This window comes from Dermacentor variabilis, chromosome 4, assembly GCF_050947875.1.
Source record: "Dermacentor variabilis isolate Ectoservices chromosome 4, ASM5094787v1, whole genome shotgun sequence".
Classification (NCBI taxonomy): domain Eukaryota; kingdom Metazoa; phylum Arthropoda; class Arachnida; order Ixodida; family Ixodidae; genus Dermacentor; species Dermacentor variabilis.
Window position 1 is genome coordinate 90,602,814 of NC_134571.1, and position 24,040 is coordinate 90,626,853.

At 46.9% G+C, this 24,040-nt stretch overlaps 1 protein-coding gene across 1 annotated transcript in view; it reads right to left on the bottom strand.

Annotated features, from left to right (window-relative positions):
• LOC142578273 (cell adhesion molecule Dscam1-like) overlaps nt 1-24,040 on the bottom strand; it is a 525,316-nt gene that overhangs the window by 153,681 nt on the left and 347,595 nt on the right. The window contains exons 6-7 of the mRNA XM_075687674.1: nt 8,227-8,508; nt 6,565-6,645 (exon numbers count right to left, since the gene is read on the bottom strand). Of these exons, the coding sequence (XP_075543789.1) occupies nt 6,565-6,645; nt 8,227-8,508 (363 nt within the window). The remainder of the gene's footprint in view (nt 1-6,564; nt 6,646-8,226; nt 8,509-24,040) is intronic.

Below are 24,040 nucleotides of genomic sequence, written 5' to 3' on the forward strand. Positions count from 1 at the left end.
GATAAAATACTATCTTTGCTTCGTATAGCTCTCTAATAATTTGCTATCGCAATCGATGCTTCGCCTTCGGGCGAAACTGCGACTTTCTTTTGTTCCTTCAATTCAATTACATTATAGAGACCAAATTACGAACATAGAGATTTTGCGTAGGCACTAGCTTTGGTTAAATGTGAGAAATGAGGGGACTGAAAGAAACAGAGGAGATATTGTTTACTTTTGTAAACAATGGGGAATGGAATACGAACAGGGCAAAGATGGATGTTTTCCGGAGCATTTGCATGAGATCATTCAATGCTGTTCTTTTTTAATTCTGAGCCTTTGCCACGCGATGAACTAATGGAAACAGGTTACCTGGCTTCTTTCATTCTCTGGAACCTTTGTGTGGTATTCGTGTTGCTAAATTGCAGTGAACTATATAAAAATGCAGATATGATACTTTGAGCTCGCGACTATGGCCAATATTCACGACTAATGCAGATTTTCAAAAACGCCGAAATAATAATAGAACCCTTTCTCAACGGACAATCATAAAATATGTGTATTTTTATTTACAAACGTGTTGCACTAATACCAACCAATGCTTTCTTTATTTTTTAATTTTTGTTGCAGCTTTAGAGGATGTGCTTCATTTGTGAATTTTTAAACTTACCCGCCGCATTGGCTTAGCGGCTGTGCCGTCGCGCCTAAGCACGATGTCGTGGGATCAAATCCCGCCCGCGGCCGCCGCATTTCAATGGGGGCGAAATGCAAAAAACGCCCGTGTCTTGTGCATCGGGGGCAGGTAATTGATTCCCTTGTTGTCAAAATTAATCCGGAGTCCCCCACTACGAGGTGCCTCACAGTGAAATCGTGGTTTAGCGCGTAAAGCCCCAGAATTCATTCATTCATTCATTCATTCATTCATTCATTCATTCATTCATTCATTGAATTTTTAAACTTAGATATCAAGATTTGAAAATTGATCCCTTGATTTTCTTTAATCCTGTGAACCTTAATAAGACTTCACTTTATCTGTTTAATTCAGGAGCATTCTGTAGCTTTAGGCACATTTATTGAAACTTCTACGAACGTTTGTAGCCCTTACTGCAGCGCACTTTACTGCCTGGAGAACATTCCATGGGCCGTTCAAGCCAGGGATGCATGTGTGGAGCACAGAAATATTAAAAGATAACTTTTTGAAGCAACAACGCGAACATTTTATTTTCAGGGATGATTGATCACTGTTTACCTACTCGCTTGGAATGAAACGAAAATCGGAAAAAAATACATGCAAGTGATGGTGCTACACTGGGCTACGCCATAACAGAGCTGATCTCTGTTGCCGGCGCAGAAAGAAAAAAGAAAAATAGGGATGAAGAAACAAATACAGGGAGTCTATTGCTGTTTTCAAGCACAATCACTTAGACTACCTCCGTGGGGGAAGTGTATGGAAAAAAAAATAAACAGTGAGGTGAAAGCCGCGCTCCGTTACACGAATAAACTCATAACTCCGTTAGAGCTACGTTGACGTGCGCACCCGTAACAACGTCACGAGCAGGAAGGAACAAAGTTAGAAAAAAAAGCGATCCCTAAAGCGCACGGCGGACGGGTAGAGGAAAGAGAAAGCTATAGCGCCGAGGCAACAGGTCTGAAAAGGGGGCGCCTTGCGAACGCAACTTCCAGAAACCTTAAGGTATCGACTCTATGTAGGCAAAACTGACAAATATACGCACATAAGAACCGCTCGCCCTGTCCCAAAGCGACGGCACGTTGTACAACACGCCCGGCAAAAGCGTAGGCGCCACGGCAGCCCGCAGCGCAGGGAACAGATCTCTAGCTCCTCCTTTTCCCGCGCCTCAAGACAGACGGTCGCGACAACACGACGGGGGCGGCGTTTTCTCGCCAGGAAACGCAGCGGGCGGGGAGGGCAGGCGAGCGAACGTGTCTATCTCTTTCGAGCTTCCCGCGCGAGACCACCACCCAACGATGTTGCACAGGCACCGTCTCCGAGGCACCGTCTTCGCTCCTCTTTCGAAGCACGCGTTGCTCTCCCACTCGGTCTCGTTCTCCGCTCCCTTCCTCGTTCACTTTCCCCTTCTCCCTCGCCACGCGGCAACGTTGCGCAGGCCCTGGGCTCTGCCAGAGCGGGTGCACCCCTTCCCGTTAGACTACCGTGTGCCTTCCCTGTAGTCGTGCCTGACCCTTTTCCCTTCCTTCCCTTCGCTCCTCCCTCGCCGAGCATCTTGAGGAAGCAGAGCGCGCAGCGCGACGCCAAATGAACACGGCGGAGGCCAAAGGCCTACGTCGGAGCCGTGATTAATGGGCCAGCCAAGCGGAGCCGTAAAGTCTGCGTGCTGGTTGCCCTTTCAGGTTCGCCTCCCGCTTTCTTGCGCGCGGTCCCGAGCAGGGAAGAAGAGAAACAGCGCCAGGGAACAGTGAGTGTGTCCGCGGCGCTGCTACAGGCCCGGTTATCCCCAAGATTGATATTGCCTCGGTTTCTCTCGCGCCAGGCTTGCCGCTTCTCTTCACTGCCGCGGACAAACAGACGTACCGCATGGTCACCGTAGAACCGAAAGGGGAACGAAGTGGGGAAGACACTTGAGGGAAACAAAAAGGAGTCCGAGGGAAGGTGCGTTAAAATAACAAAGCGTGACTTGGTTGAATTTCGACGCTTGTTTTCGTTTAGTCCACGTGTTTGTTTGTTTGTTTCCTTTTAAGATAAGAAGACCATTAAAAGTAAGGAGAAAAACGGGCAGAACTAGTCCGAAGCAAGCACGAAACGCCGACGAAGCGTCGAATCAACCAGCCTGGATGAAGTCACGGTGGGATGCAGGAGAAAGAAGAAACGAGTCGGGAATCTCCGAACCGAAAGTAATTTACCGAAAGTACCGGTTATATCCGTTTGTCAGGGACCAACCTAAACTGTCGTTTAGCGTTCATTCATAATGGTCAGTCTCTCAGTAATGTTTTCGGGCTAACGAATTGTTCAAGGAGCCGAATCACCGCGGAAGCGTGCTTTTTTAAAAGTTGAGAAGCGCTGTTGAGAAGGTTTCTCTCGGAGGCTGTAGTGGAATTTGGGACTTCGAGCTACAGAAAGTAATTTGCACCAAGTGTACGTATTACTTGTTCAATATTTGTATAAGAGAGAAAACTTCTACTTCGGACCGGAATATCGGACAATGCGCTTAAAGAAAGAATGAAAGAGGGAACGCAATCTTATGTTAAGTGAGTTAAACTCGTATCTACGCCTTGCGAAAGCACTTTTTCTTTTCATTGAAAGGGTAAAAAATGGAGAGGTTGGTAGACATCAATATTATTGTAGAGCAGGTCGCTGAAGGAGCAAACGGGTTGCGCTAGGTTATGAATAGAGATTAGAGTAAATACGGCAAGTTCAGGACAACTCTTAGTCGGTTCTATTATTGTTAACTATGCGTAGATGATGACGGCTGTATAGGGTTTCGGTGAGAATTCGGAGGACATCGGAAGTCCCAGTTGTGTGTTCTGCACGGGATTATTAAATATACGTTCCTTTGCTTCTAAAACACGCCTAGCACCTAGTCCGCAGACATGGACAAGCCGGTCTATAAATGATTATTCTGTGGAATACGATGGCGGATGATAGACGTATATATAAGTAAAGGCAGGGAGGTTAACCAAAAGATCGCCTCGGTCGGCTATCTTGCCAGTGAGAAAAGCGAGAAGGGGTACGTACGATAGATGAGAGGAAAAAAATGAAGAGGACGGGAGGAAAAGATGAACAAATTAGACTATTCGCATATTCTGGTAGTGGTTTCAGTGCGCTCAGGCAGCTATACGTAGGTTTCGAAAAAAAAAACTGATTTAAAGGTCTATTATGGAGTAAACGGGGATGGTAGCAGCGATAATCTGGCTTCATTAAGTTAAGCGGAGCCCGCTGAATATAGCAATGACGCCTAGTTAATTTTTTACATGACCTTTGTAGCGCTTCCATATAGCGCCCTGAAATGACCACGCGAATATATGCGCGTGGGTAGCGGCGCTGTCACGCAGTCTCATCACGCAGCTTGCCACCGAAGCCCAATGATTCGCGGTCATAAACCGTTCCCCTACGAGTCAGAAATATTTCTTCTGCCAACATATACATACATAAACGTTTTGATCTGGTTTTCTTTTTGGATCACCCACAGCGCATGCCCATCGATCACCATTCGCAACGCAGAGGCAAACAATACGATGATAGTGCATAACATCAACATGAGAACTCTCTGACTCAATAAGTACAGGAATAATGGCATTGTACAGACGGTAACAAGAACGCTGTTTCATCCCTAAACAGAATACAAACAGCAATCTGTTCCAACAATGCGAACTTTGCCCGTAGACATGTTACTATAGTACTACTTTGTTGCATAATTCAGATCATGCGAAAGAAACACTGGCCCAACAACCGGCGTAACTATGGTTGTAAAAAAGATCTCGCTCGGCTCTGTGTCTGCGTTGTCAGCAGTTATCTTAACAAGCACTCTGGTTTGATTTCGTATGCGGCTATGGAGATCTGAATACGTGCTACACAATTTGTTGCGTTGAGGCACCATTAGTCATGGGTGCCTCCATATTGTGCAGCGCAGTGCGGAAAAATGAAAGAAAGACGAAGGCTTAGGTGCGCACACTTGCCGCTTTTACCTAACAAATTATGCGAACGCGAGCAACCTTATCTCAGGGATGTTCCTGAAACAGCAGATTATTCGTCGTGCTCGCTTTTCTAATAATTTATGCACATGCGAATAATGCGCGATCAGTCAGCGTTTTCTTTTTGGCACTTAGCCTAGAGATTGATTCTTTTCCAGGAAGCAATTTTTTTTTTGTAGCGACCGACAAAAATATAATTTCGCACTGCGGATACATTATTTCTATATAACATAATCAATATGATCAGCGACCCCGTTGCCACGGGTGGCTTCCGTGCACAAACAAATAGTAATATGTGGAAGGCAGCGCCAACACTCGATTGTTTGTGCTTGCAAGGAGCGGGATTATTATACAGAAAACAAGTAATAATGGTAGATGTCTGGGGCCGACCGGGTAACAATTCCGACAGAGAAATCGACGAGCCCGAGTGAGTTCACTGTATCATCCCGGAGACGATAGGGGAGACGAAAACGGTTACGACATTGAGGACGAAAGGGAAAGTAAAAGACTGAGCCAAACAAAAGCCCTGAAAGCAATGGTGCACAAGCTGATAGGGAAGTGAGAAAACAAGGCAACAGCTACACAGGGAAAACGTGGAAAAGAAGGAGCAGCAAGATGGGTTGCACGAAAATAACGTAGACGGTGTGGAAAATAAAGTAAACGCACGACGAATGGCAAGGTGAAAAGACGGAAGCAAGTAATCGGGAAAGTACGAAACGCTGAAACAAAGGAAGACGGTGACAAAACAGGTTAAGTTGATTTAAAAAGGGGTGAATGAAGAGGGGCTGAAAAATCATGCAGGAATACAGGCCTTGCCGAAAGAAAACTACTATGAAAAATGAACGATGGAAGAAACGAGGGAAGGAAGGGAGCAAAAAAAAGAAAGAAGCAAAGGCAATGAGGCAGGAAGCCAAGGAAGAATTAAGGAGGGAGGGAAATGGATGGCAAAACAAGTCGCTGAAAGAATCAAAGAACGAAGATTAAAGACGGAAGGGCCGTACTTCTGTATATGGCGATAAGAGTGTGCGCGCGTGTATAGAGAAGTTGGAGATAGGGGGGACGGTGGTGACAAAATGGCGGCTGCTATAAGCCAAGCGGCCTGCGCATGCCCGGCTCGGCAGCGACGCGACATGTCAAAGGTAATGCAAGGCGACGCCGGGGATCCCCCGGTGCTTCGTCTCTCAAAAGGGAGTCGGCGCGGCCGCCCCTCAGAGGCGCCCGTAATGAGGTTGAACAAACTCGATTTTCAATCGGGACCGCTTGTGCGTCTCGCCGCCGCCTACCCCCCCTCCCCACCCCCGTGCCACCGAGCAAGCGCCCAACCCCCCTCCTGTCTCACCCTTTGACAAGCGCCGCTTGTGCCGTCCTTGGTGCCGTTGACTTTGCCGAATAAAAAAAAAAATCGTGCGCCCACTCCCAAGGCACGCGTTACTTCCTCAGCCGGGATACGGCCTTTCCTTATTTTCCTTGACAAACGCCCTGCGCTTCCCGCCTGTTCTGGCTCTGCATTCACACGAGTCACGCGTCGAGAACGCTCTTCGTTCTTTCTTTCGTCTCTTGCTTTTTTTCCTCCTAAGTGTTCCGTTCTATTGTGCTGCTTCTTCTTCGTCATCAACGTTTTTCGTTTGCTGAGCCATTCTTTTCTTTTTCCCCGCTTCCCGTTTTTGAACAAGAGTAAACAGGTCGATGTGGAGGGACCGTTCGTTGTGACGAATGGTCTAATACGGGATGGAAAAAAAGCTGCGCTTGCGAGCGAAGAGCAAGCAATGCAAGCCCCTCCACTTGCCTTCCCATGTACCGCCGAAATGTTTACACGTGCGATAAATGGCGGAAGAAAAGCAGAGATGAAGGGATCCCGTGGTGATAGGCGACGCGTAAATTCTTAAGGATTGGGAGGTGGTGTAGGAGAATGATTACCTTTTCTCGACTTGAGGTAGCTGTTCTGGCCATTCCAGCGCCGGCTGACACGGTTTTGCACGCTCCGCTTCGAGTGGACCTCTACATGAAAAAAAGAGGCAAAAATAAACGGTCGGCGGGAAAGGCGAGGCTCCGTTACAGCAGTTCGATGCTACGCAGAAAGGCAAAATTACAGGGGCTTTGCCGGTTTGTGCGCAGTCGGATATGTGACGGAACCAATAGCAGCAAATAAAATTTAAAAAATAGTTTTGTAAAGGTATACGCCAAAGTCAAAATTTCAATTGTCTTGAATCGAACAACGCCCATATTTTGCTTGGAATTTTAGATAACGTTTATTATTGCCATTATGTTTTCTGCGAAATATATTGTGATACAGAGGATGAATAACGCTTAGGGATATAACATCCAGAAATGTTTCCGATTCTGGCAGCGTTGAAAGGAAACAGCCATACGTGTTTCAAAACTCTTTCTGCATTTGTTGAGCAGTAAAGTGTTTCAATATTGGCGTCAAAGAACACCGAACAAAATTACAGTTTTTAAATATCACGTCCAATCTACCCTTCTGTACCCCGCTCCCCCGCAGAAGAAGAAATAAAACGGACACCTCGTTGCTTATGCCAGTAGTGTGAAGTCACGCATTTCCCTACATTCCTGAACAATTGGCTCGTTTTAGTTAGCGTAGCTCTGTAAGTGTTGCCAGTTTGCCTCTGAACTTGAAATTCAGTCGAATCAGTTATTGTTGCGAACAGTTGACTAGCCTTAGCCGGACACGTTATCTCAATGTATGACGTCAAAGGCGAGCAGGTGCTGGAATATCTAAATGGCGTTGCTACTTGTGCTTTTTAAGGTCAAAGTCATATGCCCCATGATGCGAAAAATCCGGCGTCCGCTGTCACCCTCTGATGGTACCAAAACCCACGTGACCGAGTGAGGATGTAACGTTCCCTGCGCTGAACCTGCTGCGGCTGGCATTGCGAAATCCCACGGTGAACAGATACGGCGTTGGCCGGAAGCCGTGGCCCGCTACCAAAAGCCGACCTCGCCCACTCCAAAATTGTATTAAGGTGGATTAAAGTGGATTATCACAGATTAAAGCAGATTAAAATGTATTGAGGTGTGATAAAGTGGTTTAAAGTGGATTGAAACAGATTAAGGTAGATTAAGGCGGATTAATGTGGAGTTTTAATGTAACTTTATAACTTAGACAAGTCCTCGTGCTTTCTCCTGGAAATCAGGTAAGGATACCTAATTGACTGTCAACTTTACTTCAGCCCATTTACTCCGTTTTCTCACAAATCAGGCCTCCCTCCCCGATCATTTATTCATTTACTTATTCATTTACCTCTAAAATTATTTCATTAGATCAATCAGGTAATTATTTATATACGTATTTATTTATCTATTGACTAAATTAAAAAAAACTTTTTTTTTCAACTGTAACCAACAGGTACAGTACCATATGTGACCGGTCTCTCCCCAACGTCAGGGCTACCTGGTATTCCTAACGTGTAAAGTTTAATAACAACCCGATATACTTGTACCACGTAGAAGTATTGACTGATAAGCACTGCAGAACCACAAAGCTCTCTTACTTTGTAACATCCCCGTTATAGTTCGACCCTTGGCCAATCGGCATGATATCCAGCCTTCACAGCAACTCACCGCGAAGCCTGAGCTGGGCGCTAGCCTGGGCCGTGGCATCACCGTAGCGCACGAAGCACTGGTAGATGCCTGCGTCCTCCCGCTGCACGCTGGCTATGTGCAGCCGCTGGTCGTCCGAGCGCAGCGCGACGCGCGGAGGGTTGGCCTTGAGCGGCGCGCCGTCGTGCACCCACCAGGTGGAGGCGACCGCTCCACGGAAGCCGCGAGCTGAGCAGTTGAACGTTACCGCTCGGCCCAGGTCAACCCTGGCCTCCTCGGGCAGCACCACGACGCTAGCGTTCGCTTTTTTTTTGGGGGGAGAGAGAGGAGGAACATTATCAATAAGGACACGGAGCAAAATATACATAAGCGTCATTACCATTATTCGCAGCAGCATCCGCCTTAAGTGTACGCGATGAAGGCAGAGACCCCCCCCGTTGGTGAACGTTAAAACAATCGTCCACTTAGCGCACGTCATCACTAACATTTCCTTATTTTTAAGTCACGTGAGTTTAAAGGAAACCTCGTTTACAGTCAGTCATTCATCTGACTGTGAATGACTCACTATTATTTTTCTTTTCTCTCGTTATCTGTTCATCCCTTTTCCCCTTCTCAACGGTAGGGTAGCCAACAGGGCACGTTCTTGGTTAACCTCCCTACCTTTCCCTCTTTGTTTCTCTCTCTCGCTCTCTCGACTCTTTTAAGTGGCACTTTCGTGGTGCCTCGCTGCATGGCAAACGAACTGCATAAATAAATGGGAGAATTCCCAGTTGGTGCGAGAAGAAATACAGAAGTTAGGCTTTGCATACGAGTAGAACGCAAGTACACTTTGATAACATATACATAATATAACTACGTTAGACCTACATGACACACAATCTGAAACATTGTGACCTTTGCATAAGTGTTCAATAAACTCCTGAGGCACGAATTCCGTTCTCACGGACAAACACAAATGCCCTACTTCGCTGGGTATTACGGAACCGTATCTTGGAACACTGGACCCAAACAGATCGACGACACAAGCGAGTGCATAAATGGCACCCAGAAATGAATTTCCGTATGCCTCACAAGCTCAATAGACGCCAAACAAGCTTGTTGCACCGGATTCGCCTTGGTGTCGCATTCGTCCAGTGACCTGATAAGTTGCAGCGATAGGCCAAATTGTAAACACTGTCAGCTAGCAGAAACATTTATTCATGTATTTCGCATTTGTCCCGCACACGTACAAGAACAACAGATGCTGGTCTCTTCCATTGCAAATGTCAATAAGAGGCCGCTATCAGACGAGCTTATTTTATGTACTTGGCTTAATGCAAACAGCGCAGCCCTGATAACAAGTGCCGCTATAGCCTTTGTACAAGCCACTGGGCTGGACGCACGGCTTTAGAGATGCCGCAACGTGGTGAGCTTGTATGTACACAGCTCGTCGTCATATTGTCGTCATCATTCATCAGCTATTTTCCTCCCCTTGCCTTTTCCCCTGAAGACTGAAGAAGCAGTAAAAAATGGACGCAGCCTTAAAACAATGCGAAAGAAGCCTGGCACAAGACAAATAAAGATATGTACACTAAAAGATAAGCAGGGTAATATCATCAGCAATCTCGAAGATATAGTAAAAGCAGCGGAAGGATTCTATACTGACCTGTACAGTACCCAGAGGAGTCAGAATGCCTCAATTAGAAACAGTAATGAATAGGATACAGAAACTCCTCCTATACCTAGCGGTGCGGTCAGAACGGCCTGACCATGCAAGACATGAAACGAGGAAGAGCGGCAGGAGAAGATGGAATAACAGTCGATTTAATCAAAGATGGAGGAGACATAATGCTTGAAAAACTGGCGGCTCTTTATACGAAGTGTCCATCGACTGCTAGGGTCCCAGAAAACTGGAAGAATGCGAACATCATACTAATCCACAAAAAGGGAGACGTTTAAGAATTGAACAATTATAGGCCCATTAGCTTACTCCCAGTATTATGTAAAATATTTACCAAAATAATCTTCAATAGAATAAGGACAGCAGCGGACAACAGTCAACCAAGGGAACAGGCTGGCTTCAGGAAGGGATACTCTATAATGGATCACATCCATGTCATTAATCAGGTTATCGAGAAATCCGCAGATTATAATAAGCCTCTCTATATGGCTTTCATAGATTATGAAAAGGTATTTGATTCAGTAGAGATACCAACAGTCATAGCGGCATTACGTAATAAAGGAGTAGAGAACGCTTACGGAAATACCTTGGAAAATATCTACAGAGGTTCTACAGCTAAATTAATTCTACCCAAGAAAAGCAGGACGATACCTATAAATAAAGGGGACAGACAGGGAGACGTAATCTCTCCAATGCTATTCACTGAGTGCTTGGAAGAAGTATTCAAGCTATTAAACTGGGATGGCTTAGGAGTAAAGATTGACGGCGAATATCTCAGCAACCTTCGGTTTGCCGATGACATTGTTCTATTCAGCAACAATGCAGATGGTTTACAACAAATGATTGAGGACCTTAACAGAGAGAGTGTGAGATTGAAGATTAACATGAAGAAGACAAAGGTAATGATAAATAGCCGGGCAAAGGAACCCGAGTTCAGGATCGCCAGTCGGCCTCTAGAGCCTGTGAAGAAGTACGTTTACCTAGGTCAATTAGTCACAGAAAACCCTGATCATGACAAGGAAATTAACAGAAGAATAAAAATGGGTTGCATCGCATACGGCAGACATTGCCAGCTCCTGGCTGGAAGCTTACGATTATCATTGAAAAGGAAGGTGTACAATCAGGGGGACTGACAAAGAAGCTTGAAACCAAGTTAAGGACCGCGCAAAGAGCGATGGAACAAAAAATCCTAGGCATAACGTTAAGAGACAGAAAGAGAGCGGTTTGGATCCGAGTGCAAACGGTTATGGACGATATTCTAATTGGCATAAAGAGAAAAAAATGGAGCTGAGTAGGTCATGTAATGCGCAGGTTAGATAACCGTTGGACCATTAGGGTTACAGAATGAGTACCAAGAGAATTGAAACGCAATCGAGGACGACAGAAGACTAGATGGAGCGATGAAATGAGGAAATTCGGGGGCCCAAGTTGGATTCGGTTGGCGCAGGACAGGGGTACTTGGAGATCGCAGGGAGAGGCTGTCGTCCTGCAGTGGACATAAAACAGGCTGATGATGATAATGATGATGATGAGAGTAGCAGGCCTGAGCAAGTTATAGCTCAAACCAACCTCATTGCCTTTCTGTAAATAAATTTATATATCTCTCTCTTTCTCTTTGCATAAGTGGTAACTCGATTTAATATCCACCTATGTTATTATTTTCTTCTAAGAAAACTGTTAAGGCAGCAAGCACTTTGCTCTACAACTTCACTGTTTAATCATATTCTTGGGTTAGATGCCCGTGCTTGATTACAAATTCTATCATAAATGACATTCTCTTCTTATGCACGAATAGTGTGTATGAAGCTTAAGAAGAATTTCGAGCTGTGGTGGAAAAGAGGTGCAGACAAAAGGTGTAGACAAAAAAAAATTCACCGACGATTACGATACTCTCTAATAATGCGAAATTTGGCCGCAGCTCTATATGTGTTTTCATTTCGTAATATATTGGCTGGGGCGGACAATCTGTCTCGAGAGTGAAGTGTGGCGTGACTGCCTCGCTAATCGGAAGATCGCGTGAGGCAGCGCGTGGGTGACGCGCGGGCGCGATTCACAGCAGCTGCGGCAGACAAACCTCTACTCATGCAGCGCTTTGTTTCTATATATGGTACTGGTCGACGCACTCGCCGCATGCCATCGGTGAACACGACACGTTCATTTGAGGGATCGCCAGCCGTTTGTGCGCAAGCGCGAGTAAGAGCGGGCGCGAGAGAGAAAATCTGGAGGCTTTGGGCCCACTTCGGCTTCCGCAGCCCCGACCGACGGGCCGCCCTGCTTCCTGCTTTGATCCCCCGCTCCAGGCCATCAGATGGGTGCCCTGGAGATCCTGCGCCGCCTGCTTTATTATAACCTCAGGTGCTCTCCAGAGGCTTCCGTTTGCCGGTTACATGTGCCCTCCTGGAGCAGTGCTTGTAAAAAATCCAATCTATCGTCGTGACGAAAAAAGCGATCCGCGATTTATAGAACACCAGTCGGAACCTTGCCCCTACAGACACAGGGATCACGAAATGGGGCGTCCGTGCCCACTTCCTCACCGCGCGAGCAGCCAGCGGCGGAGCGTAATCTATCGTCGCGACGAAAAAATCGACCCGCGATTTATACAATACCAGTCAGAACCTTGCCCCTTCAGACACGGCGAACACCAAATGGGGCGCCTGTGCCCACTGCCTCACCGCGTGGGCAGCCAGCAGCGGAACGTCAACACACTCGATCGCACTCCGCAATGCCGTCTTGTGTAGGGGACAAACGCATACAACGTGCGCTAAGAAAGCTCCTCCATGGTGCCTGGGCAGAGCCAAGTATTCAAGGAGCAAAAGCCCCCAGATTTACTCTCTCACGCTCGCTCTTACTCGTGCCTGCGCACAAATGGCTGGCGGTGCCTGAAATTAGTTCGGGGAACAGACGACATCGCGCTACTCTGGCGCCGTCTCGTAGCAGTCGTTAACGCAAAGCCCGTGCAGCGTGGCGCTACGCTTTCCTCCTCACTAGCATTCTGCTCTCCTCGTTCGCTTTCCGCCTCATGCTGTCACTGTAGCCTCCTCCTCGGCTTTCCTTCTCGCGCCCTCTTCGCTATCGCCGTCTTTTATACCCCGCTGCACTCCGCGTTCGCTCTTTCATCCTTCGCTGTGTTCGTTCGCTCAGTTTCGCCGAAGGAGGCCGAGGGAAGCCGAGGCATGCCGAGGCCTTACGCAGGAACGGGCGGCTAAGAGCTGGGCTTAAAACAACGGACCGACGCCATAGCCATTGGTTCTCTCTCTCTACGTGTGCCGTCGATGCTTCTCTCGTCTGGGACTTTTCGAGAGGTAGCACCTGTGGTAACACAGACTCACTGTAGGTGTTACAAACGTATATACAATTTGCATGTTGAACACATGGTTTCCAACTCCAGTAGCTTCCTTTCGCCAGAGGAGCAACATGTCGCTGCATTCAATTACAATCCCTGCTCCTTCCCGTGTGCACTGCAGAGTTCCACATACGGATCAGTAGTCTTCTTTTCTGGGTAATTCGCCCTGTACCACTATGGTTTTGTAGATTACAAACAGCTGCAGCCCGGAACACATGCTTCCAGGCCACTGCAGACAGTCTTTCTTCCCGTACGCATTAGCGGTAAACTTGAAGCAAACTCCTAAACTTTTTTTGAGAACTCTTTGAAACTTAGCACCATTAGGTAATGAACCAGGAGAGAAAGGCGCCTCGCGTAAAATATAATCTGGGCGGCAGAAGCGGCGTCGCGTAGCGCGTAAGTGCGCTTCAAAGGCGCGGAAACACGGCGCGCCGCTTATTAAGCGCGATGTACTCGACGAATGGAAGAGTGGAGAGAAAAAAAAGAAAGAAATGCGCACTCTATACTTGGAGAGCGCGCGCGAGCCCCCCCCCCCCCCCCTCCCCCTCGACAAAATCATCGGGCGTCGAAATATCCAAAGGGGCCGCGCAAGCGTCGCTTCATCATCTCCCGAGCTGCCACCTTTCGCTCACGACTATAGCGCAGCCGCCGTGAATCCGCGCTTGATTCAAGCGCACGTGACCCCATTTGCTCCGCGTGCTGACGCGCAAAATAAAGCCGAGCCACACCCCTTCGTCGAAAGCGCCTTTTTCAATCTTTCAAAACTCGGCGCGTTCCCAAAGTCTCTCTCTCTCTATATATATTTTTTTCGTGCCTTGAAAGGTGGAGAGCGCGTGCATCGTGCATTCCTTCGCACTTTCCCTGCTGCCGGTGGTGTGGAGTGCAGGCACGGCGTCGGCGCTCCAGGAGGTGCGGTGGAATGCGTTTCTAATTGGAAAGGATTAAAAACGCGGGCCCCGCAAGCGCGGTGACGCGATGCTCGACACAGGCGATGCGTTTCTTAATTCCAATGTACTGCTGGAAGAAGACAAGTTGACGGCAGCCGTCTCGGGCTGATCTTCTTTACGAGGTGTTCGTATCGAAATCACCGGTGCGAGAAGTAGTTCCCTTACTAAATATGCTCCTGTGTATCTGTACAGCTCAAGCATTTTGGAAGCTTGAAAAGACATAATGAATCGCTAGCTTCTGGCATTCCATAGTTACACCTTGACAATATAAAATCCTGTAAGGAGGGGCTCAATATTATTCCAAACCCCATAAGTTTAATTTACATCTAAGAACATGTGGTATAGCAAATGTTTCCGGATTCGACCTCCGATAAAAACGCGGCCTTCGCGACTTGAATTTGGAGCTAGAACAAGATCAAGGTAGAAGAAATCAAGAGTGGAATCAAGCTTGTCAGGCAAAAATTTCAGGGAATTGTAGACACAACACTGAGAAGCAGATGAGTGCTGAAGTGGGACAATCTAAGTTTATGCTTGAGAATCCTCATATACCATACACGCAATATCTTGTGTAGAAATAAAATGGGGAGATAAAGATATGTCCAGCGCCAGCTTTACGTTACCTTGATCGGCTCGTAGGTAACTTATGTTAGCGTACTAAGGCAAGAGAGCGCGAGGCACCTTCGATGACTTCGTGCTAAAAACAATATAATCAGGAATAAAACGCTCTCCAGCTGGCTCCGGGAAGCCCAGAATTTCCAAGTAGGGATCCACCAATGCCTGACGTGACGACCTTTGCGCTTCCAATGACATATAGTCGGAAGCTCGAATCTAGGCTTTCTTTGTATGTCATTTCCCTTAGGCGCTCTGTTACCACTGGTGTCGTGGGGTCAGTTGCTCATGCCCTTCGTGCGGCGAAGAAATAAAGTCCATCCTAGTCAGCACCACGCAGGATAGAGTACTCCTTCTAGATTGTGCAGGTGGGAGGCTGACGCGGTAATCACAGTGATGTCGCGCAATTGCTGCTCTTAACATTTTGTGCGGGTTTTGTCTGTGACCATAGATCCAAAAATTCTCTCCATTGCCCATTCGGCCGCCTGTCATTTACGGTACTTTGTCGCACCTTCGTTGAGTTCTATAGCAGCGCATTGGTCGGGACCAAAACACTGCTATTCTTCCAACCTTTCGAATTATGATTTTTTGAAAATTTTTTCCGTTGGCTTACGCTGGTGCGATGCGGTGAAGTTTGACAGATGGCTGAAGGGCACTTTCCACAATTCCTGGGCACGACGTACGCTGAGAGTGATTGCGTCTGTGCGCTTACTTAAGACCCAGAAGTGGGCAGTGATGCATAGCAGGTCAAGACGGGACGTTATACTTATACGCATTGCGAAGTTGTTGAGAAGATCGAATTTAATCTTGTCAAAGCCCGATGATGGGGTGATGGCCCCGATGCGGCTCAGTTATAATACACTGACGCATCCTCGCTGGCACGCAATGCAGCTTCCATTTTCGGCGCGGATTCGCAAGCATTCTTCTAATAGCGAGGGCTCTTCGTTTTTGTGGGTGTCGGTGAAAAATTTTCATCCTCATGCCGTAGTTGTCGCAGCATGTTCATATGTAGTAAGGTGAATTTGCACAGGACTGCAGGAATTAGCACAAAGAGGCATTGGCATGTGCCAGAGGTTTGACTTCTTTCGAAACAAATCAGTTCAGAGCTCGAGGAATCGCTGAACCCTGCAGTCTCTTCATAAAGTATACGACTAAGGCCGGCAGTATCCTGTAAATAAAATAAATAAAACAAATGAATATTTATTGCACAACAATGTATTGTATCAAGCAAGCTCCCGGAAGTATTGCTCAAGCATATGAGATTGCGCTTTTTGAAAAAGCAATATAATAAAGTTTACTCGCCATCCCGGCTCTGTCAAAGTGGAGGTCCAGCGAAGCTGTTGCAAAAGCACCGCTAAAATTGCTGAGGAGGGTATTGACGGTTCACTTGCTTTTATTGAGCTTGTTTTTATTGAAACGTATGCTGTTCTGTGTTTTGCATGGGGGATTTAAATGAATATACGCACTGTTTGCTTCACTTTGGAAAACGTCTGTAGCCTCTGCCTTACGGGGGTATGAGCCATTGCATTCTTTTACTGCTTAGGGGGTATGAGTCATTGCTGATGCTGATAGGTGCTTGTTTTGAGCTTGTTCTTTATTAAAACGTGCGCTGTTTTGTGATTTGAATGCGCGATTCCAAATAATGTATGCACCGTTCACTTCACTTTCCTGAGTAATTGTAGCCTCTGCATTACGAGGGGGATGAACCATTGCATTTTTGCTTGCTTAAAGAGTTATGAGCCATTGCTCATGATAATAAAATTTGTTCACAATGGGACGCAAAAAATTCCGACCACCGAGAGGCGACCAGCTTCGCTGTAAAACTTTGAAAGTGAAGATGAAATGCTGTGATAGAGGAGTTGTCTAGGAAAGCGGGTGGATGTCAAAGGAAAAGGTCGTTTTGCCCTGGCGGTTTACGCTTGTTGTCCGAGTCATCTCAAGCTTAACCTGCGGGCGCGCCCATGGCGTTGCCAGTGCCTGAGTGTTAGCCCCACGTCTTTGGTCCTCTCTCCGATTTGTGACTTCGATTGGCTCGCCTTCGTTGCTTACCTTTGTTGCCTGCGTTAGCTCAGGGAGTGACAGGGGAAAAATGCGATGACATGTTCTCGTAAAAAAGCGCAATTATCTCGACAAACGAGAGCGAACGTTGCCCCGACTGGCGACAATGAATTTCAGGCCAACCATAACACTAGACAGCCAGATCCCACATACGCGAAACCCATGTGAAACCAGCAAAGTAGGTCTTGTCTTCAAAAGCCCACCGAACTTGACGTGCACGACGAAAGCGTAGGCCGTGCCGGAGCATCCGGGATACCCCGCGCACGCGCACGAATTGGCGCACACTAGGCCGGTCGCTAGTATAGTAATACATTTTACCGGACCCTCTATTTCTTCGATTCATGTTGAATTTTCCCATTCTATTTTTTCCTCTTCTTTACAGGCACGTACACTGACTTCGTCTTCTTTCGTGTAGACTTTGATTGGCATGCCTTTCTCTCTCTTGACGAAGAGGCCTGGGGGGGGCCGATTCTGAAGGTAGTGCAGTCTATGGTGCAATGTCGTGAATTTTCAACTATATTATCGCTAAACACGCACAGAGCGGGAATTTTCGTGCTCTCTGACTGATGCTTGCTTCTTCTGTCCTTGGTACCAACGCTTTCATGTGGCCTTTTTCTTAAATGGTTAAAGATAGACAGCCAGATACCCGATACTCCACACGCGCATGAAGTCAGAAAAGAAGGCCCTGTTTGGAAAACTCTCGAATTATAATTTTCAGCTGCAGAACAATACCCAGCAGCAAGCCAAAGATTTGTCATAATTACCCGTGCTCTGCGTCAATCATGATTATGCCAAACGATGAAAAGTGCATTACCTCACAGATACTGTCCAGTTACCTGCCTCCTGTGACTGCTGTTTACCTTTGGTTTGCTAGAAGTGAGGACGGCTTACATTTAAGGTTTGCGTGGCCTGCCAAGCTTCATTTCTTACTACAAAGTCTAGGTAATGTACTGGTTTTATTCACTCGCGACTGTTCTGTAACTCATGCTGTATCGCTTGTATCTTGACACTGCGGACAGATTTTCTGCTTCCACGGATCTCTCGGTTTAAACATTCTTCGATACGCGCCACTGTTTTGGAACGATTTGTAATACCATGTGGAAGTAGTTATGTTAAATGTGCTTTGTTATTCAAGTATATCGGACAATTGCATCGCTTACCCTTCAACTGAGATATTTCGTTCCCAGTCATTAAACAAGAAAAAAAAAAAACGTTTGGTAGAAATGCCAAATACATGTGATGATATTTTGAGCAAATGAATAATCGATTTAATGAATCGAAATAGAATTGAAAACTCAATTAACCGAACGAAAACGCACGTCAGCGGCGCAACTTTTATCTTTCGTGGTGCAGCTGCTAGGAGGTCTGAACAAGCACAGCGCTCCCTCACGTGCTTGCGACCCGCTAGCACTCTGTACGAGGCACTTTTTTGCAAACTAAATTGGCCGCATTAATGGGGTTGGACGGTGCGGCACCACGAAGCAGCGGCGAGAGCCCGACCTCCGGCGTTGCCAGGCGAGGTTGCGACCGGGCCAGTAATTACGGCTTGCGAAATTAAACCGCTGCCCAACCCCGGCCCTGCAGTTTCTTTCCCTCCTAGTTCGCCGCAACTTCCTCCCTGTTTCTTCCTCCTCCTCCTCCTCCTCCTCCTCCTCCTCCTCCTCCATTCCGTGTTCTGAGACCTGTGTCTGCGCCTCTCCGCTTGCGCATGTCACGTACTTAAACCGCTTATATATTCACAGCGACGCTAAACAATCGCAAGGGCTCATTGGAACTCCCTCCAAGCGCGGGGCAAAAGGTCGTGGCCCTCAGCTTCCTGTTATCCCTTTTTGAATCCTTCATCTGCTCGGCTAAAAATGCATGAATTTTCATTTCTCTCATTTATTTTTTTGAATGTTTGCTTTGAACTGAGGTTAATTCTAGATGTCATGCTCTTTGTCTCTTCACTCAAGCGGACGGCTTTATCTTTTTTTTTTTTGGGGGGGGGGTGCAATTCTCAGTCATGAAACCTTCTTGAAACCTCGTCGAAACTACTTGCACATTTATATAAGAGAAAGTGCGGAAAGTGTGTGCGAGAGAGTGGAGAAGATGGAGAAGAAGAAGCAGAAGGTGGAAAGGGTAGTTGGGGGCCCGTCGAGCGAGGGGTCTTGAATCTTTCATCGCCGCTATATACCGACGCGGCTTCCATTTCAGAACGCGCGCTCTCGCACGCAGCTCGTGCCACGGTCGGAAGCGCCAGGTTGTTTCGGCTAAACGCGCCGAGGCTTCTGGGCACGCGCGCGTGCAAGCTTCCTCTTTCGCGGAAATGCGCGGTGCAGCCTGATGAAACAGAATTTTCCGCACTCCGCTTCGCTCGTCTCTTTATCCTTGCATGGTCATAGCGAAAAAAGCCTTACCCACGGCGCCTAACCCTCCGATCTCTCTCGGCTTTGCCCATCCGCTGCGAGCGTACCAGAGCCCGGGAGAAGCACAAGGGAGTGTTTGAGTTGTGCCCGATGAAAAGCTGCACCCGGTGCAAATTAAGCGCGCTCGCAGGTGTAGACGACGCTGAACGTCGCTTGGGTGAGCGGGTGTCTGGGGAGGAGATGAGGCTTGAATGCGGAAGCGGGTGGGGTCAGAGGCGTCGTGAACGCTGCAGTTCCGGTTTTAATTAGCCCGCAAGCACCTTCTAGCTGCGCTTCGCACGAGTTTTACTTTGTGGTGGTGACGCGAGAACGATTTTATTTTTCTCGATTGCTCGCTCATGTCTAAAGTACAGATTCAGAAAAGAAAATAGGACCAGAGTATCGGCAACGAGTAAAACCGAGAGGCGAATATGAAAGGCGGGGCGTTGAATGTGAGCCCGTTTGCGCGTTTCTCTCTATTAACATCCGGTTTCGTGTCGGCGCTTCATGTCGGCGTGGAACTTCGGGCTTCAAATTTTGAAAGGAACTGCCGAACTTCATCGACAACGTTAACGAAATCCAGCCTTCAGAATTTGCACACCCTTGAAGTTAGGCGAATGAAGTCTCGTTAGTCGCTCTAATGCAGCATGAGGGTCTTCCCTCAATTTAAACAGAGCGCGCAGTTTTTTAAGGGAGTTATTGGCAGACTTTGACGTGACTTTCGTAGAAGCCTTAGAGTAGATAGATAACTTCGACAGTCATCAGAAATACGTTAGTTGTGTGGGTCTCTAGGGAGAGGAAGTCCCTGCAATAATGCATAATTCTAGCATCTGATTTCACGAACAGCTGAAGGGATAATCAACTTTATAAGGACCTGTTAGTAATGTGTGATACCAAATCTCGTTTCTTGGAAGCTATAAATTTTTCAAGCGGAGTTTTCCAGCAGTCTTATTTCGCAAAAAAATAAAATACGTTTTAATTCTGTCGTTAATAGGCGCCGGAGTCGTTCTTTAGGAGCGTTAGAGTAAAACAAAAATTGATCATGGTACAAGGTAATACAGGTTCATATATTCTTCATTTTGCGAAAGAAAATTCAACGTCCAACAGATAATAAGCAGCAGCGTAATGGAAGTATATATATATATATATATATATATATATATATATATATATATATATATATATATATATATATATATATATATATATATATATATGGGAAACAAATATTGTCGGATCCATTCGGACAGCGTTTTGCAGATAATTTCTTGTTTAGTGCATTTTTGTCAGTGTATGCTTTGTGTGTGTAGTACTGCGACTTTCTTTCACCTTACTCCCTTTCTTTCAACTTTTCACCATCTCGCGTGGAGTAGCCTACCAGACATGTCACTTGGTTAAGCTCTCCAGATATCGTTAAGCTTTTATTTTTCTATCTCTTTTCATTTCTCACACAACCTAACGATTCCTGAAGAAGGCAACAACAAACGTTTAGCAGCATCCTTGTTTTTCAGCAACCAAATTATCTCTGATATGTTGCGCACAATTTGCGCCTCAGCCATTCTTCGCGTCGACGTTTCCACTCTGTAGTACCATCACAGCCCAACGCGTGTGCAGGTCATCAAGATCACCGTAAGCGTTTGCTTCAAAGATGGAGCAGGTTCATTGCTCGTTGCTTGTCTTGTGATGTAGCGATCACGTTTGTCGTTGACCGTCAACCCTTCAGTGGCCGCTTGCAAGAGAGAGAAAAACAAGGTTGATGAGTTGCTGGAGATGTTAGCCCCGTGTTTTGCCTGATATGCCACTTCAGATGCTGAGTGATGATTATGATATATACAGTGATATGCAGGGATAAACACCATTTAACAGCACACACACACACACACACACACACACACACACACACACACACACACACACACACACACACACACACACACACACACACACACACACACACACACACACACACACACACACACACACACACACACACACACACACGCGCGCGCGCGCACGCACGCACGCACACACACACACACGCACGCGCACACACACACACACACACACACACACACACACACACACACACACACACGCACGCACGCACGCACGCACACACACACACACACACACACACACATTTTAGGGATGCGTAACGCACAGGTGTGGCTTTGCCATTGGCCGAGAATGTGCCGCAGTTTCAAGCTAGAGACCCGTTGAAGTTGTAGCGCCGCCTTTACAGACTGTCTTTCTCAAATATTGCGTTAGCAGTCGCACGGAGCGTGTTGCAGGTCATCAAAGGCGTTCGTGTAAGCGACGTTTAGTTTGATGCGGTGTGGGCATGGTTGGTTTCGTCTATTGAGGCCTCCCGGCATGTAAAAGTCACGCAATGGATCACTTTTGTATAGGGGTCAGTACTGGTAGCTTGTAAATGCCCAGAGGGATCGCTGGAGACGCCGTACGTGTGCTGATACCAGCGTCGCCGCGTCTTTCCTCGAGAAGGGTATCTGGGCGATTTCTCTCGAAGTGTCGTGTCCAGCTTTGGCAGCATGGTCAGCCTGGACCTTGCCTTGTATGCCGCAGTGGGCTGGTAAACACTACAGCGCAGCGCTGTGATCCAGTTCGAAGGCTTCATTCAATAAGCATCTGATGTCTTTTACGAGTTATTCCTGCGTGCGTGGCGACTTACGGGACTGCAAGGCCGCTCTTGAGTAGGTGAACATGGCTGATGACTCAGTTGGCCGGTCTATGGCGTAAATAAAAGCTGCCCTTAGTGAAGCTAGTTCAGCGCCTGTAGCTGCAGTGCGGTGACTGAGACCGTTTGCGCGGTCAGTTCGCATAGGTTCCGAAAGACGGGGGGAACAACGGTGCTACCCACCGTAGTGGCGTAGTGGCTTGGGCGTTGTGCTGCTAATCCCGAGCACGGGCCGCGGCGGATGAATTTTGATGGGAGCGAAGTGAAAGAACACTAATGTACCGTGCATTGAGAGGCGCACGTTAATGGATCCCAAGTGATCAAAATAGTCCAGAGTCTCCCACTACTCGGCGTGCCTCATAATAATATGCTGGTTTTAGCACGTAGAACCATACATCGTTCTGTTTACTGCGATATACTGTTATACAAAGGACAAGACAGAGAGAAAGTGACTGGCACACATACGTGCACAAACTTTCAACTGTTTATTAATCGCTAATGCACATACCCCTTTGCAACAAAGTGACTTTGTCTATTGTGCACAACTCTGTCAGCCCCTCTCTCTCTCAATTTCTCTCTCTCTCTTTCTCTCTCTCTTTTGTCCATTACTTAACAATATAATGCAGCAAACGGAACGATGTCATACCAGCTAGCCCCAGTCAAAGCCTTATAGAACCCCGGAATTAAATTTGATTTTAAATTTATCAATGGCGCAGCAGCCGTGGATAGTACACGGCTGCTAGTCATGCAAAACATCAGTGCGAGAGGAATAGAATGCAAAGAATTTGGCTCTGTGTTTATTAGGCACGTGTTCACGTGTTCATTGGAATAGAACACGTCAAAACGACTTTCTTTTTGCGTGTGCATACGAAGGAAAATTAAGTGCCTGCTTCCGTCTGAGACAGCAGTGAGGCAACGCTTCGGCAAATAAGATCATGTGACTTTTCTTCTCACCTAATTTCCGCTATTTTAACGTTTCGCTGCTTTCATTCGCATTTAACGCATGCTGCTGACTGTAGACAAGGCAAACCCCGTCGTCTACCTCAGCAATCGCAATAATTTTTTCCTTTCCGACAATTCCACGCTACGAAAAGAAAACAGAAAGAAAAAATACAAGAAAACTAGACAAGAAGAACAGGAAGCTCCAAGCTTCGGGGGAAACAGCTTGGCAATGCGGAACTGTCGATAGGAATGGCTATCGGAGCGCAACGAATGGCTTCCGTAATAAACGACCTTGCTGTGGTGACATTCCCGTGAGTTGGTGCGGAACGCAGCTTTAAAGCCCTCCCCACTGCCGGCGGCTGCTCTCTCAAATTAATGGTTCCCGCGAGAATAATTAGAAAGTGCTGCCTCGAGATAAACGATGGAAGCGGTAGCAATCTTGCCCATTAGTAAGTTAGGTATCGTGTTTTCCCAAAGCGCCAAAGTCTTCGTTTTTGCCAGAGCCTTTTGTTAACATTAAGAGAAACAGCTGGGATCGTCGGAGCAGAAATTATCTTAGTTCTGCGCAGGAATCCAATAAATATAATGAATGAGGTATATTCCTTGTGTTATAACATGCTTCCCCGAGACCGCGGCAACAGTGTTACTCTCCCTTCTTTATCGTTTACGTATGTATGTTAGGATGATTCTTGAGCGTTTGACTGTTTTAACACTGTTATTTTGTTTAAGTTGACATTTCGATCACGTGTATCTATCCTCGTATATATCAATTGTCGTTCAAAAGGAAAGTGTACAATCATTGCATTCTAACGGTGCTAACATATGGCGCAGAAACTAGGAGACTAACAAAGAAGCTCGAGAGCAAGTTAAGGACCACGCAAGGAATGACGTAACGAAAAACATTCACCGTCCATTACGATACTTCCTAACGCGAAATTTGAGCGCAGCTCTTTATGTGTTTTCATTTCGTGATATATTGGCTGGTCTGGACAATTGTCTCGTGCAGTACTTTGCAAACGGAGCGAAGTCTGGTGCGTCTGCCTCGTTAATCGGGAAATCGCGAGAGGCAGCGACTGGATTACTCGTGGGTGTGATTCACAGCAGCCGCCGCAGACAGACTTCCGCTCATGCAGCGCTTTGTTTCCATGCGGACGACGCGCGCTACTCCGGTGCCATATCGTAGGCATCGTCACCGCA